The sequence below is a fragment of the Excalfactoria chinensis genome, chromosome 3 (assembly GCF_039878825.1).
Source record: "Excalfactoria chinensis isolate bCotChi1 chromosome 3, bCotChi1.hap2, whole genome shotgun sequence".
NCBI lineage: Eukaryota > Metazoa > Chordata > Aves > Galliformes > Phasianidae > Excalfactoria > Excalfactoria chinensis.
In genome coordinates, this window is record NC_092827.1 from 7,990,620 (window position 1) to 8,005,911 (window position 15,292).

General features: G+C 36.4%; 1 protein-coding gene across 1 annotated transcript in view; it reads left to right on the forward strand.

The window, feature by feature from the left end:
- Nucleotides 1-4,605: 4,605 nt before the first annotated feature.
- APOB (apolipoprotein B) overlaps nucleotides 4,606-15,292 on the forward strand; it is a 35,021-nt gene continuing 24,334 nt past the window's right edge. Inside the window, exons 1-10 of the mRNA XM_072333104.1 lie at nucleotides 4,606-4,663; nucleotides 6,277-6,315; nucleotides 9,027-9,142; nucleotides 10,023-10,168; nucleotides 11,214-11,367; nucleotides 11,553-11,708; nucleotides 12,651-12,775; nucleotides 12,963-13,048; nucleotides 13,784-14,003; nucleotides 14,978-15,205. Coding sequence (XP_072189205.1) covers nucleotides 4,606-4,663; nucleotides 6,277-6,315; nucleotides 9,027-9,142; nucleotides 10,023-10,168; nucleotides 11,214-11,367; nucleotides 11,553-11,708; nucleotides 12,651-12,775; nucleotides 12,963-13,048; nucleotides 13,784-14,003; nucleotides 14,978-15,205 — 1,328 coding nt within the window. The remainder of the gene's footprint in view (nucleotides 4,664-6,276; nucleotides 6,316-9,026; nucleotides 9,143-10,022; nucleotides 10,169-11,213; nucleotides 11,368-11,552; nucleotides 11,709-12,650; nucleotides 12,776-12,962; nucleotides 13,049-13,783; nucleotides 14,004-14,977; nucleotides 15,206-15,292) is intronic.

The following is a 15,292-nucleotide window of genomic DNA, read 5'->3' on the forward strand; positions in this document are numbered from 1 at the left end:
GAGAAGTGCCCAGATGCAGAAGTGAGGAACAGTTTCATTTGAAAGTACAGAGGTGGTGTGAACTAATTTTGGAAAAGGGGAATTTTGTAAGCAGAGGTGGCATTGTATGCATGGGATTGTCTGTGCAGACAGAAGGTATGAGCTCTGACAGTGTGAACATGGTGGAAGGTTGAAGCACTGAGAGAGCCGAAGGAAGAAAGTGCAGAGAACTTTGAGCTGGAGTTCTCAGAAAAGCACAGTTCAGTGAACCACTCATGTCATGCTGCTCTGGTGGAATATAATCTTTTGGTGGGACTGGCAACACTGGAACCTGGACAGAAGGATGAAAAAACCTGCTACTCATTCACAGGCAGTCACTGGAACAGCAACATGCAGTTTTGCTACAGGAAATCCCTGGATTATCATTATGAAAGTAAATGTGTCTTAACTTTTTTGCAGATGCACTGAACAAGTTGTACCAGTAACACTTTTATTACTGCTAAAAGAGATGGTAGGTGAAAAGGCATTCGGTGGTGAGCTTCGAAGGGAACATCTGGGTGGAAAGTGTAGATAGTGGAAATTGGGGGAAAAAATGCAGGAAAGATGTGGCAAAAAACACTATTTTAGAAATACATTCAGTACTTCGCCATGTCCCTTTGCTGGTGAGAGAGAATAAAGTCAAGGTTTGCAGGACTCTTTTTGGCAGAATTCAAAACTGAACTTGGAGAACCCAACTTACCACAATTCACAAATGCTTTCCTCTGGTACCACACAGAATGAAGGAACCAAGGAAGTTTAATACTTTGAAAGGAAAGTGTGAATAAAAGCTTCAACAGAATTGGTACATTTTCTTGTTAGTGCAGAAAAAAAAAAAAAAAAAAAAAAAAAAAAAAAAAAAAAAAAAAAAAAAAAGGCAGACCATTTGCCCAGGAATATACTCAAAATAACTAAATAAATATGTAAAAAGGAAACATTTTCCACTACCTACAAGGAGAGAAATTCTGGAGCAGATGACTTATGCCAAATATTTTTCTACTCTTGATGTCTCAGCAGGCTTCTGGCATCTGTTCTTAGACAAACAGAGCATATGTTTATGCACCTCCAACACCTCCTTTGGGAGACACAGTTTCCTCCAAGTGCCAGTGGGTTATAGTTAGCACCATAGGTGTTTCGCCAGAAAATACAACCATTTTTCTCTGATGAAGGACATGCTAAGACCGAAACAGATGACACTGATCTGGGAAACACAGTAGAAGAGTAAGACCAATGTTTCCAAAGAGCTCCCAAAGAACCTGAAGTGCTGGCCTTGACCTGAATGAATAACAATAAAGAAATGTGAACACCATCTAGTGGGTATATTTGTTAGAAAAGAGAAAAGGAAAAAGAAGGAAAAAGGGAAGAAAAAGGAGAAAGGATGTAAAAAAAGAGAAGGCAGAGGAGAGAAAGGAAGGTGCACAAGGATTCTTTGGAATATAAGAAACTTAGTGCAGTTGCTTCTATCAGCTGTCCACATTTCTGCCTTGGAAGAATTGCTGAGTGAAAATAAGATTTAAAGCTTATTAAAGAATCTGCATGAGTTGACTGAAGAGGAACCCCTGTCTTATAGCAATCACACAGAATGACCCGGGTTGGAAAGGACCTCAAGGATCACGTAGTTTCAACCCCCCTGCCTGGCAGGGCCACCAAACATACACATTTACTAGATCAGGTTGCCCAGGGCCCTGTCCAACCTGGCCTTGAACACCTCCAAGGACGGGGCATCCACAACCTCACTGGGCAGCCTGTTCCAGGGCCTAACCACTCTCCTAGTGAAGAACTTCCCCCTAACATCCAACCTAAATCTTCCTTCCTTCAACTTGGATCCATTTCCCCTAGTCCTGCTAGTTTACTCCCCTCCTGCAATGCAGTGATAAGCATGATATGAAACTGACAATGGATGAATCCAGTCAGTGTGTTACCACATCCCTCTCTGTCAAAGCATTTGACCAATCTGTGACAGAAAAAGGGAAATGTCAGTATCATCAAGCAGAATAAAAGGCTGTGTTCGGATATTATGTGTGCATATTGTCTATCTGTACATTATCAGTATATTGGAAGGACTGTCATACTAAAACCATCAGCTCAGTATTTACACAGTGAGACTGATGAGTGCATGAAAGTATGACCTGATTCGTCCATGTCTGTGTGATTTGTTTAGTCATCAGATGTTCTTTATGTTCATGGACTTTTTTGTTATTCCATCAGCATTAATAAAGGCCCTACATTTTCCTAAATTAATCGTAAAATTTCATCAGTAATTAGCAGACACAGATACTTTTTTTAGCCTTATTTAGGCACTTGTCCTTTTGCTAGGCTCTCCTAGGGAAAATGACATGAAAAGCAAAGAACTTGTTTTTTTCTAAATATAATTTCACTCATTTTTAATCATTTTTAATTTTAGTATTAAATTTTTTTGAAGGGAATGCTAAACAAAATTGCTGGTCTGTGGCCTTACACTGAGCTTCAACAACACAGCTTAACCATGGTGACCTCCAAGGCCAAAACTGCCTCTTTCTAAGTAACACAACCAAAAAATAATTCTTAAGGGAAAAGATCTGGTGAACACAGGATTCACCACAGATGGCTTGATCCAAGGACAGCTGGAGAAATATGGATGAGGCAACTGCCTTTTAGATCAGGACTGAATCTATATAGATTAGAGGTGTACAACATATACCACTCCCAGTCTGTAACTGGAAATAAATAATTTCACATATATAAATAATAAAAAATAAGAGGCATTGAAGTGGCTGAAATAAGTTTGTGTTTACTTCTATCTGAATGCTGACTTTTTCCAGTGATGATTCCTCGGTGACTAGAAGCTTTGTGTGACACACAGCTATCAGCTGTGAAAAAAAACACTGTTCCTTGCCTAGGTAATACAGCAGTATAAACTTGTCATGGTAGAATGGGGTTACCTACACATTTATCATGCTTATGAGATAAGTCATGACTTCTGTAATCTATTTACGTCCATCAAATGTCTTGTTAATTCAATCAGTCAGCCTCAGCTTCAGCCCAACTAAATGCTTGAAGGCAGTGGAGAGGCACAGGAAAATATAGATATAGCTAGCAAACCTCTGAATACTGGGCACTCCAGAGCTCCATCAGTTTGCAGTGCTGAAGTGAACAAATAAACAGATTTGAAATAATAGTGAAGAACTCTTAATATTTGAATGCAGAAAAGGGGTCAAATGATAGAATCACTTTACAGAGTAAAATCACTGTCACGTATCGCAACACATACTGAGACATCTGTGGACATGAGAGGAAACAAAAACCTCTGTTGCTGGTGTTCACAGACATATTCCTAATTATGTCCCCTTTATTGAATAGGATGCCCCATGCTTGCCATTTGGTTGAACTGATGCTAGGAACTATGTGCTGTAACACATCCTGGGAAAGGTAACTTAACCATGAAGGCCAAGAGAGAAGGGGTATAAAGAAATAAGAGGCTTTGAAGATAACTGCTGTGATGCGTGGTAATATTTCAAGGGAAAAGAAATTACTAAACTTGAACTGTTGATTCAGTAAGCTAAGAGAAAATATTTTGACTTGGGAATGTCAAAACATTTCATTTTGATAAGATATCTGAAAATTAAATTTACTCAACAAAATGTCCTCAACTATTTCCTCAGTCAAGGGTTTTTGTGTTTTTTTTTGTAACTGCAATTTGCTTCAGTAGATATGAATGGAGAGAGAATTCAAACTAGTGGGATTTCTCAAGGCACAAAACCAAATTTTAACCAATGTGCATATTCATAAACAATTTTTTCATTTGTTTGTCTGAATTCAGTTTTTCTTCACCGTTTTATCTTCTTCATTCAAAGGAATGTTATCAACTCGTTTTCATATCTTTGCTGCATTAACAAATGGAAGAAATGGAATGTTAAACCAAGAAAACAAAAGAATTATACAGAACTCCCTTTCAACATGAACACATTCTGAGTTGCCAGAATACTGAAAGGAAATTTAACTTTGTTTTTAGAAAAGCATATGAGAAATTATGTAGAAAAACAAACAAACAAACAAAAAAGGTAAAAAAAAAAAAAAAAAAAGCAGCAGCTTTTCACTCTTCTGTCTGTAAAGGGAAGAGGCCTAAATCACACAATAATCTCTGACGTTCTGAAGTACCCTCAACATCCATGCTGAAAACATGCTGCGGGGATCATCATTTCTTCCAGCTCTGACTTATGCATTTGAAGCCTTACTGTGTAAACACGGGAAGTGTCTTTGAAAACACTGTGAAATGCTGTAGCTGATAGATGTTGTTTTCAAAACTCTGTGAAAAAAAACTGAACCCAACAACTGGCATAGTAACTTATTTCTAGTATATGCTCAGTCTTCTGCCTTCGGGGACTCCCAGCAACCAATGCAGAGCAGCGTTTGGAGTGCAGTGAAGATCTAGATCTCTTACCTTTGGACCTTTGGCAATTTGCTCTGAGGTTTCTAAACCGTTTGCCTCAGCTGCTTGCTACAGATTATATAAATGAAGGTCCAAGTCAGAAGGCTCATTCTCCCTCCGAGGTGGTGGTGAAGAGGGGAGGGAAGGAAAAGAAAGAGGACCAAGAGCATCCAGGGCTCACCATGGGCCCTGTGCAGCTCTTGCTACTCTTGCTGCTGCTCAGCAGTGGTGTTCTCACACGTAAGTACCATCTTTTATGTCAGCATTTTTTGCTGCTTTATTTGTGAACTTCTTAAAATAAGAAGAAAGTGAAAATCAACAGGGCTGTGGTTTATAGAATTAGAGATGGAAAGTATGATGAAGAGATCATCTCTTTCCCCTTCTATGGCTGGGCAACTGTAAGAGGATTCCAATGCAGGAAAAGTTACAAATGTTTTCTGGTGTTTTTTGATCAAACTAAGTGTGTGTTTTTGGGGTTTGGTTGGTTGGTTGGTTTGGGTTTTTATTATTTCTTTTTCGGTTTTTTTTTTGGTTTTTTTTTTTTTGGTTGTTTAATTGTTAGTTGTTTTTTGTTTTTTGTTTTTCCAATTTATGAGAAATTCATGCAGTTTACTTTGTCCTGATTGTTCTTCTGTAATGCTGTTCTGCATCCACCTCCATGGAAGTTAAAGGAACGCAGCCATCAGTAGTAGTAGTAAAAGAACTAGGCTAGTGCAGTTTTCTCTCTAAATCAGAAAAGGCAGCCTGGGTCAATACTATGCTGCATATTGTGAGCAATCTCTTTGCTTCCTATGAAATGGCTTTTTAGAATGTGACACTGTAGTGTTAAGATTTCAGGAATTTTAAGGAAGAGAATGAGTCCAGCACCTGTTATAAAGATCTGAACCAGTTCAGGTTTTATATGCAGATATAATTCATCATCACATTCTGATGCTGACTGGCGTTACACAGTTTGGAGGATGTGTTTCTAATGTTTATTATTAATGTTATTACTATAACTACTATATTACTATAGAGCAATCAGCCTTAGAATTCCCATTATGGAAGCTTAGAAAGTCCACAGAGACTATTCTGAAAACTTCTGGCATTCATGTGTGAAAGTCCAAAGAAATATATAGCAACACAGGAATGCAGCAAGCTTACTACAGTAAGCTTTTATTCCATTTAAAATAGTTGTATGGGATGTCTATCTAAGATATATTGGAGGAAATAATCCTTAAATTGAACAGGCTTCCAGTAAGTGTTTTTTTCCTCCAAATTACGAACTTTGAATATTCGCCTATATTTTCTACATACACGCACACACAAAATTGTTGGAAAAGTTTTGGTAGCAGAGAATTATAGTATTACTTATCAAAGTTGTCATTTTTTGAGTGTACAAAATGCAAATTACAGCCATTCATTCATTCTCCAGTATATCTGTACTCCAGAACAGACTAAGATTTTAAAGTAAGCAAACTGCATTACCTGAGTTGCATTTTGTCTGTTTGCCTATACATTTTGCGACCACTTTTTAAAAATTTCATGTAACATGGAACCTTTAAAAATACTGGTCAACCTAGAAGATAATCCTGAGGTTTAAATCAAAGCAATTTAATTTAGTGAACTGAAGATCCTACTTTCAGCTCATAGTTCACAATGTCAGGACAATTCGTATAATGCTCTTTAAACTTCACTCTGTGTTATCAGTGTTAAGCATATTTGTTATTTATTTCAGTGCAAAACTACATCAAATTTATGTTCATTAGAAAAATCTTGCAAAGAAAACTATTTCCGTTTTTTTTTGTATAGGCCTTGCTTTATGGCTAGAAAACTGTTTCTGCACTTTTAATTCTTGTTTTTACTCCTTACAGAGGAAGAAACACCTGAAAATGGAAACCCAGGATGTTCAAGTAACTTATTTTTTGCATCTGCTTTTGTTACCTTATATTGCTCTATTAGCTGAATACATTCTTCAGAGTTTTTCCTATTCTGTGAATTTCTTCCTCTGAAATAACTAAAACAAAACTGATGACTGAAGTATTTATGGTCATTTATTTTAGGCATTTATTTATCCATAAGGCTTAGCCCTAAGAATTTCAATAGTTTCATAAGATCAGAGAAGATGAGATGCCATTCCTAAACTTTTTAAAAGTCCCCTTTTAAGAAACTTTACTGTTCATTGTTTGTTTATTTCTTAATTCTCACATGCAAATTTTTTAATCTGGAAATCTGTTTTTATCAACTCTTAAGCTTTATTAATGAGGTTGTGTACGTTACTATTACATGGGCTGAATCTCACTCCTTATATTCCCATCACATTGTCTGCTTATCCCACAGAATTGCACTTGGATATCTAACTAAATACCTGTAGAATAAATCATCAACTCTATCAGCAGGAACAGCAATTCCTAAAAACAACTCAAGATTCAGGAAATGCTGACTTTATCCCCTATCTTTATAATGAACTCTGACTGGCCCTGACTGCCTGGTTAGACACGTAATGTTCCATCGTAGGGTCAAAGTACCAAATGGGTTGTTTTCTTCATTGTCCCTTTTGATCTTCAGGCTTTTTTTTCTCTTACTGGATACTTCAGCACCATTTCCAGGCAACTGAGGTTTTGTCCAGATGCCCAAAACAAAGACTTTTCTGGGCCAATTTCTTTTGTATTTTCACTATAATAAATTCTTTGTTGTTTCCATTTCTAATCTTGTCCTTTCCATATTCCTTTTCCATTTATTACTGTCTAAAAGTAGGAAATGAAACAATAATTATTCTTTTGGCTTTAGAGTAGTACATACTGCGAAAATTTCTAAGCATGTACAGTTAAGCAGTGGTAAAGTCCAGGACAGCAGAAAGCAACAGGGATAGTGGTAAATTTAAGGTTAATTAGATGAATTAATTGACTTCTCAAATGTTTGCAAGATGCTGAGTGCTATATGATACTTATTATTAATTACATTAATTCTTTGTAGCAATTGCATTAAATTCAGTTAAAACACTATTGAAGTAGGTAAAGCTTATGAAAGTGACAGCCCATGGAGGAAATACAGAGTGTCACAGTAATATTCTATTCTCCTTTTTAAGTATGTAAATCTGTGAGATATATACATCAAGATCCCCTTGCTCTCGTCATGCGACATAATAAATATTTTATAACAGAGGAGGAGTATGCTACAATCATAGCTGGTTCTGGAAAGTAGAGATTTGATGGTGGATGTGTGGGTTTACAGCAAGATGATTTTATTTCTGTAAATGAAATACGTTTTGATAGCCACAAATTACCACATAGGAGCAATTTAGGCAAGTACTTTTCACTCGGCATCACAATAATGTCACAACCCTGTGAGATACTCAGTCCAAACTGAGGAAATGGTAACTTCTGGTTAAACTGCTTTAACACTGTCACCTAATCAATCACTGTCGCCCAATCATATGGTTAGATTAAAATGATAGCTGTAAATATAGTGAGAATTAACTTTACCTCTGGACATTATGTGGCCTACATTACACATTCCAAACATCAAAAGAAGATTATATCCCTGTATTTGACACTGAACAAAATATATAGTTTTTAATGTCTGTTACAATATTCATAGAATCATAAAATAACCAAGTTTGGAAAAACCCTCTAAGATCATCCAGTCCAACCATCCACCTGTCACCAACATTTCCCACTAAACCATCTCCCTCAGTACAACATCTAAATGTTGGTGCCTCCACCACCTCCCTGGGCAGCCCATTCCAGTGCCTGACCACTCTCTTAGGAAAGCATTTCCTACCATCCAATCATTCCTGCCTGTAGGAATCAAAATTATAGACAAATTACCTCTGAAAACAGCAGACATGTTTAACACTGGTTAAAGCCATTCCTTTGAGGAAGCTCATTCTGTTTCGTGGTTTCCTTTGATGTTAAGAGAAACATATTCATAAATCCTTCCTCCTGCCTTACCCTCACTCAAAAACTTGGTGGTTTTGTCATGCATTGGATGTGCTTTACATAGCTAAAATCTAACTCCAATAAAAAGAGTCTTCTCTAAGGAGATTCCTTGACTTAATAAGTGAATTCATTACAGCAAATCAGTGGTTTTAGGAAGATGTTCTGTAGGTTCAGGTGAAATAGTAATGACGAATGCTAGTTTTGGTGTCCTTTTCTGTGTTTATTTACTTTCAGTCCTTTTCACATTATTTAGATCTTCTTGCATCTTTCTTGAATTATTATGTGGAAATCTTAGGTGAAATTAATCATTTTACTAGTTTAAATAGAACAAATTGAATCATTTTTAAAACAGTTCCACACCTTAAGTTTTCTGCTGGTTCAGTTGTTATCATTAATGTAATGTGGATGGGGTCATATTGTCAGCGCTCATAATATAGAGTTATGGAACCAAAAACTCAACACTTCCAACTAAAATTTTGCCTTAGCTGTAGTTTCTTTAGAACATATCCAGCTGTTCTTTGTCTATGAACTCCTCTATAGCAAATGTACAAGAAAATAGTGGGACAGGTTGCATGCTTCCTTTATGAATGTTATACATTTTAGTTATACGTTGATATGGATTGCAAGGATCTAGATATGCATATCCTACCAAGTGATGAAAATACTTGTTTTCTTACTTGCAGAAGATGCAGCCCGGTTTAAAAGCCTTAGAAAATATGTTTACTTATATGAAGCAGAAGCATCAAGTGGGATCACGGGAACAGCAGATTCTCGAAGCGGTTCAAAGATCAGCTGTAAAGTAAGGAAACAGGAGTAAATACAACTCACTGGGACTGTATATCGACTAACATAGTACTTTGCAACTGGGGAGCATCCTTCAGTGTTTTTCCAAATAAGATTTTTATTTTGAAAGGTGCTCAGTGAGAGTCCTGAAGAGTAAGCCTCCCTATTCTAGGCAGGATATTCCTTCATACCGTTGTATCAGAGCTTTTTTGTCCTGATATGGCTGTATTTATTAGGGAAAGAGGAAAAAGACCTGGTAATTGAGTATTCTTGGCTACCAGTTTGAGTGTACATCAAACAATTCTAGAAATCAAACTAAAACAACTCACTGATGCCATGAAGACCACCTGATAGCCTATTGGTGGGAACCGTCATGCCAGAATCCATGCTGTAGGGATAAAAGGCCCACAGGGCATTGAACTAATGTTTGTCCCAAACCCCTTCTAGCTTCTCCAAAACGCTCCTTTCACTAGTTGGTTTTTTGTTGTTGTTGTTGTTGTTGTTGTTTTTTCCTGCAATTGAATAATTGATTTTTACTTTTGGGTTATAGTATTCTAATATTCAACAGTAATCATTATAGCGACACAGGTTTTCAAACAATTATTCTAGTACTGTAATTCTTCAGCACCTAAAGTTGATTTTTAAATATGTGTATAGAACACTTCGCTCCATTAACCAAACCAATGCTAGTTTTCATGTCTTCTTCCTCAAGCTATCTTAAGCTGCTGAGAGCACTTTGGATTCTTTCCCAAGTGCAGCTGTCAGCATGATTCTGACACTTTGCCCAGCCCAAGGAACACCATGTTTTCAAGACTACAGCTAGATGATAGGGAACATGGTAATGGAAAAAAAATGAAAATAAAAAAAAGATAAACACATAGAGTATGTATTTTCAGGTTGAGCTGGAGGTACCACAGCTGTGCCAGTTCATCCTGAGGACAATGCATTGCTCCCTAAGGGAGACATTTGGTGTTGACAGTGAGAAAAAAGCCATTCTGAAGAAGTCAACGAACTCTGACGACTTTGCAAATGCTATGTCCAAGTAAGAAATATAAGTTATCAGTAACTAATTCATCAATATTTGTAATTTCAGCATTAAGTGACTGGTAATGTAACAGCCCTTGACTATGCTTTTCCAAGTTTAGGGCATGTTGATGATAATGTAGCAGGTTTATATGCTGGTTCCATAGCAGTTCTCTCCCTGTTATGTTCGGGGCTAGTGCGTTTCTACCAGGGAAGCTTTTTTTCTATCCAGAATTTTCACCTAGAATGTCTTTATACATATATATATGTTTCTATCATTTACACCATGAAACTGTTGGTTAGTTCCCTGAAAGATTACTGCAACTGGAATATTTGCTCTTGTACGCAAAATCTCACATGACTGTCTGCAGCCATTTTCCCTTGCTGATATCATACAAAGACTGTGCAATAGAAAGGCATTTGAGACTGAAGTCCGGATTTCCTATCATGATTTTTAATGACCTATGCAGCTTACCTTTTCCTTGCTTATCTATTTTTGTAGCTTACTATTACTCCCTCCACCCAACTAGTCCCCAGTGCTTGGTAGTTATGCATTATTTGTACTCCTATAAGCGTATTGCAGTGCCTCACAATCCACTCCCTCTTGTTTCCCAACTCATCAATCTTAACGAAAACTTCAGAGAGTGTTAAAATCTATTTTTCACAATGCAGTTTTTATTTAAAAGCCACAAGTAGTGGCTTTTAGCCTTTCAATTTTCCATTTTGTAGCTAACTGCTACAGTAGTTAATAATTACCTCAGTCTAAAAATTTGGTCATCTCCTATCTGAATTGTTGCAATTCCAACTTCAAGCCATTGCTCCTGATATTTACTTGTCCTTACATGACGTAGTCTGGTGATACCAGAATGTCCTTGGTTAGAATTTTGCTGGGAAGGACCTACTTTAATAGTAATATTTTGAAACAGTAGTAACAACAAATGTTAAATACTAATAGACCAAGAAAAAACATGCTACTTCAGGCATGGCCCATCAGTTTAAAACCACACCTTCCTGTGTGGTTTTAACATGATTTCATACTAATGTTGGGGATTTTTTTTTGGCAGACATGAGCTAAAATTCAGTACTCAGGATGGAACAAAAGTCAAACTATATCCAAAGAAGGATGAACCTCAGAATATTCTCAATCTTAAGAGAGGAATCATCTCAGCTCTCCTTGCACCAACGGAAACAGAGGAAAGCTTACAAAGAATTTCCATGGTAAGAATTTTGAAAAGCATTCACCTTCTTTTCTTAATAAATGGAAGAAATCTCACCTAGTGGAGTTATTCTTAGGTATAATTTTCAGAAGACCTGGAAATTCAGATGATAGTTTGTGCATTTCTGCCAGAACAGAAAATGGCTGATGGCATGAATAAATACACTAATTCCTTTCCTCCTTCTAGGATACCATATATGGAAAGTGTGACAGTGTGGTTGCGTTCAAATCCAGAAGGGGAAGTGTTGCAGAAGATATTTCAGTTAACAGGAACCTGAAAGCCTGTGAGAACTTCAGTCCAATCAGAGATTATGTCAGCCCTGTTGCCATTGTAAAAGGACTAGTAAGTATACCACTGAAAAGTCTGTGATACAACATTCTTCTACATCGCTTAAACAGATAAGCAACTACTAATTTTGTATTGACCTTATTAAAGGTTTTCTGCTCCCCCATGTAAAAGCAGCCTGTGGTTTTGTTGGCAGTAAATAATGAAGAACAGAAGTAGAGAAAAAGGATGTAACTATCTTTGATATTCCTCTCATGAATTCATGGAGGAATCCTTGTAATAGTTGGAGTTGGTACTGTTGACTGCACAGTAACCTATCAGATCATATACAACATTTTTATTTTGTGGGTCAACCTTTTCAGCATTCCCACCTCATGTAAACCATATAATCCACCAGCACTCAGATATGTCTGTGATACGCAGGAGAGGGCTCTAAATCTCCTAAAGTAAATGTTTTGACATACTGTTCAGTCTACTTATGAATCCCCTACAATCCAATGCAGTTGCTTTCATGAATATTTGCAGATTTCTTCCTAATACTGTGGCTTCTGCACTGTTCAATGTTTTCCCCCCAAAATAAATAAATAAATAGATAAATAATCACTGTGAAAAGCACATTTTATAACTTCTACTACTTCTACACGTTATTGTAGAAAAATTCAAATGTGTATAATAGTGAAATTAGAAAGAACATCAGTTGCAGCGAGGATCCTGAACTACTCTAAAAATTATAAGCTAGTTTATGTGAACTAGTCCTACATTCTAAGAAAGAAAATCATGAAGTAACTACTATGCCAAACACTACAGTGATGCTTAAGGAAGAGTATCTGTGGGATTTTTGCTTGTTGAGAGACTTACATTTGCTACTGGCATAATTTCCTTTCTGTATGATAATGATTACAAGTTATGCACCATCCAATAGACTGTAAGAGTTAAGGTTTCAGGAAAACTAGCAAACTTTGAATATAAAATAACTCCTGTATTTTTTTCATTTTACAGAACATCCCACTATCTACCCTTCTGAGTAGCACTCAATCCTGTCACTACAATATTGATCCAAAGAAAAAGCATATAAGAGATGTTGTCTGCAGTGAAAAACACCTCTTTCTGCCTTCCTCATACAAGTATGTTGATCACTATTTACAATTACCATTTTAAAATAAATATTCAATTTGGATGCTAATATATCAAATTCTGCCAAGACTTTATCCCTGAACCTGCACGTTGTTTGCAAGGATGCAAGAAGTGTAGGAAGATCCCTCAAAGGAATTTTGACGCAACTAAAGCACTGATTTTTTGTTTGTTTGCTAGAAATCAATATGGTATGATGACAGAAGTCAACCAGACACTGAAGCTTGAAGATAATCAGAGGATGAATAACAAAAATTTTGATGGAGGTACAGCTGCAATTCTAAATAAATCTCAAATAGAGGAATGGATTTATTTTATTTTTTTTCAAGCTGTGAATTCATTGACGTATTTGAGAACACCTAAGCAAATGATGATTTGTAATGAATCTCCATTGACTTAGGCAGGAAAAAGATTTGGGGAGAAATGTGAGGAGAAAAAATGAAAAGTTTAAAAATACTTTGTAAACCTACACAATCTTTGTCTTTTCATTTTAATTTTCAAATTAATCTTAATAATTAAAACATTCTAAATAATCTAAATAATGAAAAGTATTTCTAATCTTTTTGAAAATGAGTTTAACAAAACTTTTTTAAGTTAGTCATGATTTCTTTTGCAATTTCGGTTGCATCAATTCTTGATTACTATATGTTTATTTCTGAAATGCCCCTCTTTATAATGCAATTGTTACTGCATTGACAGAGCATGTTTTTCCTAATATACACTCATTAAAAGTTAGAAAGGCGAACTCTGCTAGTATAAAAGGTGCCAAGGAAATATCTTCATGAAATCATGAATTCATGTTCAGATGCTTTATGCAATTCAGTGTCATTATTCTATTTTGGGGAGAACTGCATTTAAATTCCATTTATTTTTACAAAATATTCATTTCTTGAACTTCAACAATTGCAGTATAAGGCAATCTAAACTGTTGATATTAATTATATTCAGTGCAGAGAGCTCCTTGATCACGTAATAAAGAGCGTCATTGGTTTAATTTCTAGATGAACTGGAAGAAAAAGGACTTGCACTGGAAAGCACAGATGCTAAATTTTCCAAGCAGGGTGATGCTGTTTTGAAGATTCTTCAGGAACTGCAGAAACTTACCGCCTCCCAGCAGAACCAACAGAGAGCAAAACTCTTTTACAAATTTGTTTCTGGACTTAGAAGTTTACACAACAGCACTCTTGGCTCTCTTGTACCAAAGATGATGGAAACTTCAAGGTATGTTCTAGCAGTTCTAGCATGTGTCAATGCCGTAGCAAAATCATTCCAAAGTTGATGATTCACTGCACATTATCTGCAAATGTAGTTTAAATAGATGTCAGGGTTGTCCTTCAGATAGATAAATTTCATATTAATAATCCAGAGAGAGAAATCAGAGAGCAAGAACTAATTTAATTTTTTTCCATCAAAAGTGCTCAGATGGTAATAACTTGAATATTAAATAAATGAAAACAGTTTAAGAATTTAAATAGGTTTGAAAGTTTCAGACAGCTACGAAGTACTAATATTGCATGATCATTACCTGATCAAATCTTCCCATTTTAATGAAGAAACTAAACTATAAATTAAATTGTGTTGAATATAACAGTGTAGGGTTTTCCTCCCCACCACCAATCCAAGTGTAAATGCCTGATGCAATGCAGTGTACTTGTTACTATGGCCAAATATCTTTGATCTAGTTTTGCTCAAGGGCAGTGTTAATTCCAAATTCCAAGAACACGGTTTTGAATGTGAGATTTTTAGAGCCATGTAAGGGCACAAACCTTTGGTTTGAGGTTGACCTCCACTCCCAAATCATACTATTCCTGTCTTGGCTGGATTTCAGTGAGTTTATGCGTACTTTATGCCCTCAGTCTCTCGAGAGATGAGAGCCTCAGTCTCATTCAATGTGTTATAATACTGAAAGGTATGGAGAATCTCGAGGCCATGGAAAAAATAGATATGTCTGTGTAATTGTAGTAATGTTAATATTTTTCATCTTGTTCTTATCTAGTCATGTATTATCATAATTTGTAAAATTAAGCAGCTTCTTCCTGATTAGTAATTGTGTGCTTTACTTCTGGCTATACGTAATCACACATTTATATTAACAGACTTGAGTGAATGTGTCAAATGTTTCTTTAAACATGAAGCATGCAGGAATAAGTGCAAACAAGAAATTCATTAATTAAAGCCATCGCTTTTCCTTTCAGTTCCATCACAATTCAGGCCCTGATTCAGTGTGGAACTCCGGAGTGTTATAGTGCAGTCCTTCAGATACTGAGAACTGAAAACGTGAATCCACTTGTGGTAGACCTGGTCACGTATACCATGGGACTCTTACCTTCTCCTACCCCGAAGAGAATCCGGGAAATTCTTAACATGGCCCAGTATCAGCCAAGCAGAGCTTCCTTTTATGGCTTGAGTCATGCTGTTACTAAGTAAGTAATGGCACTGTGTAATTTTACAGAATAACACCAAGCAAACATTACAGTATGCGAACTCTAAGACTAGTCCTTCTTGAGGGT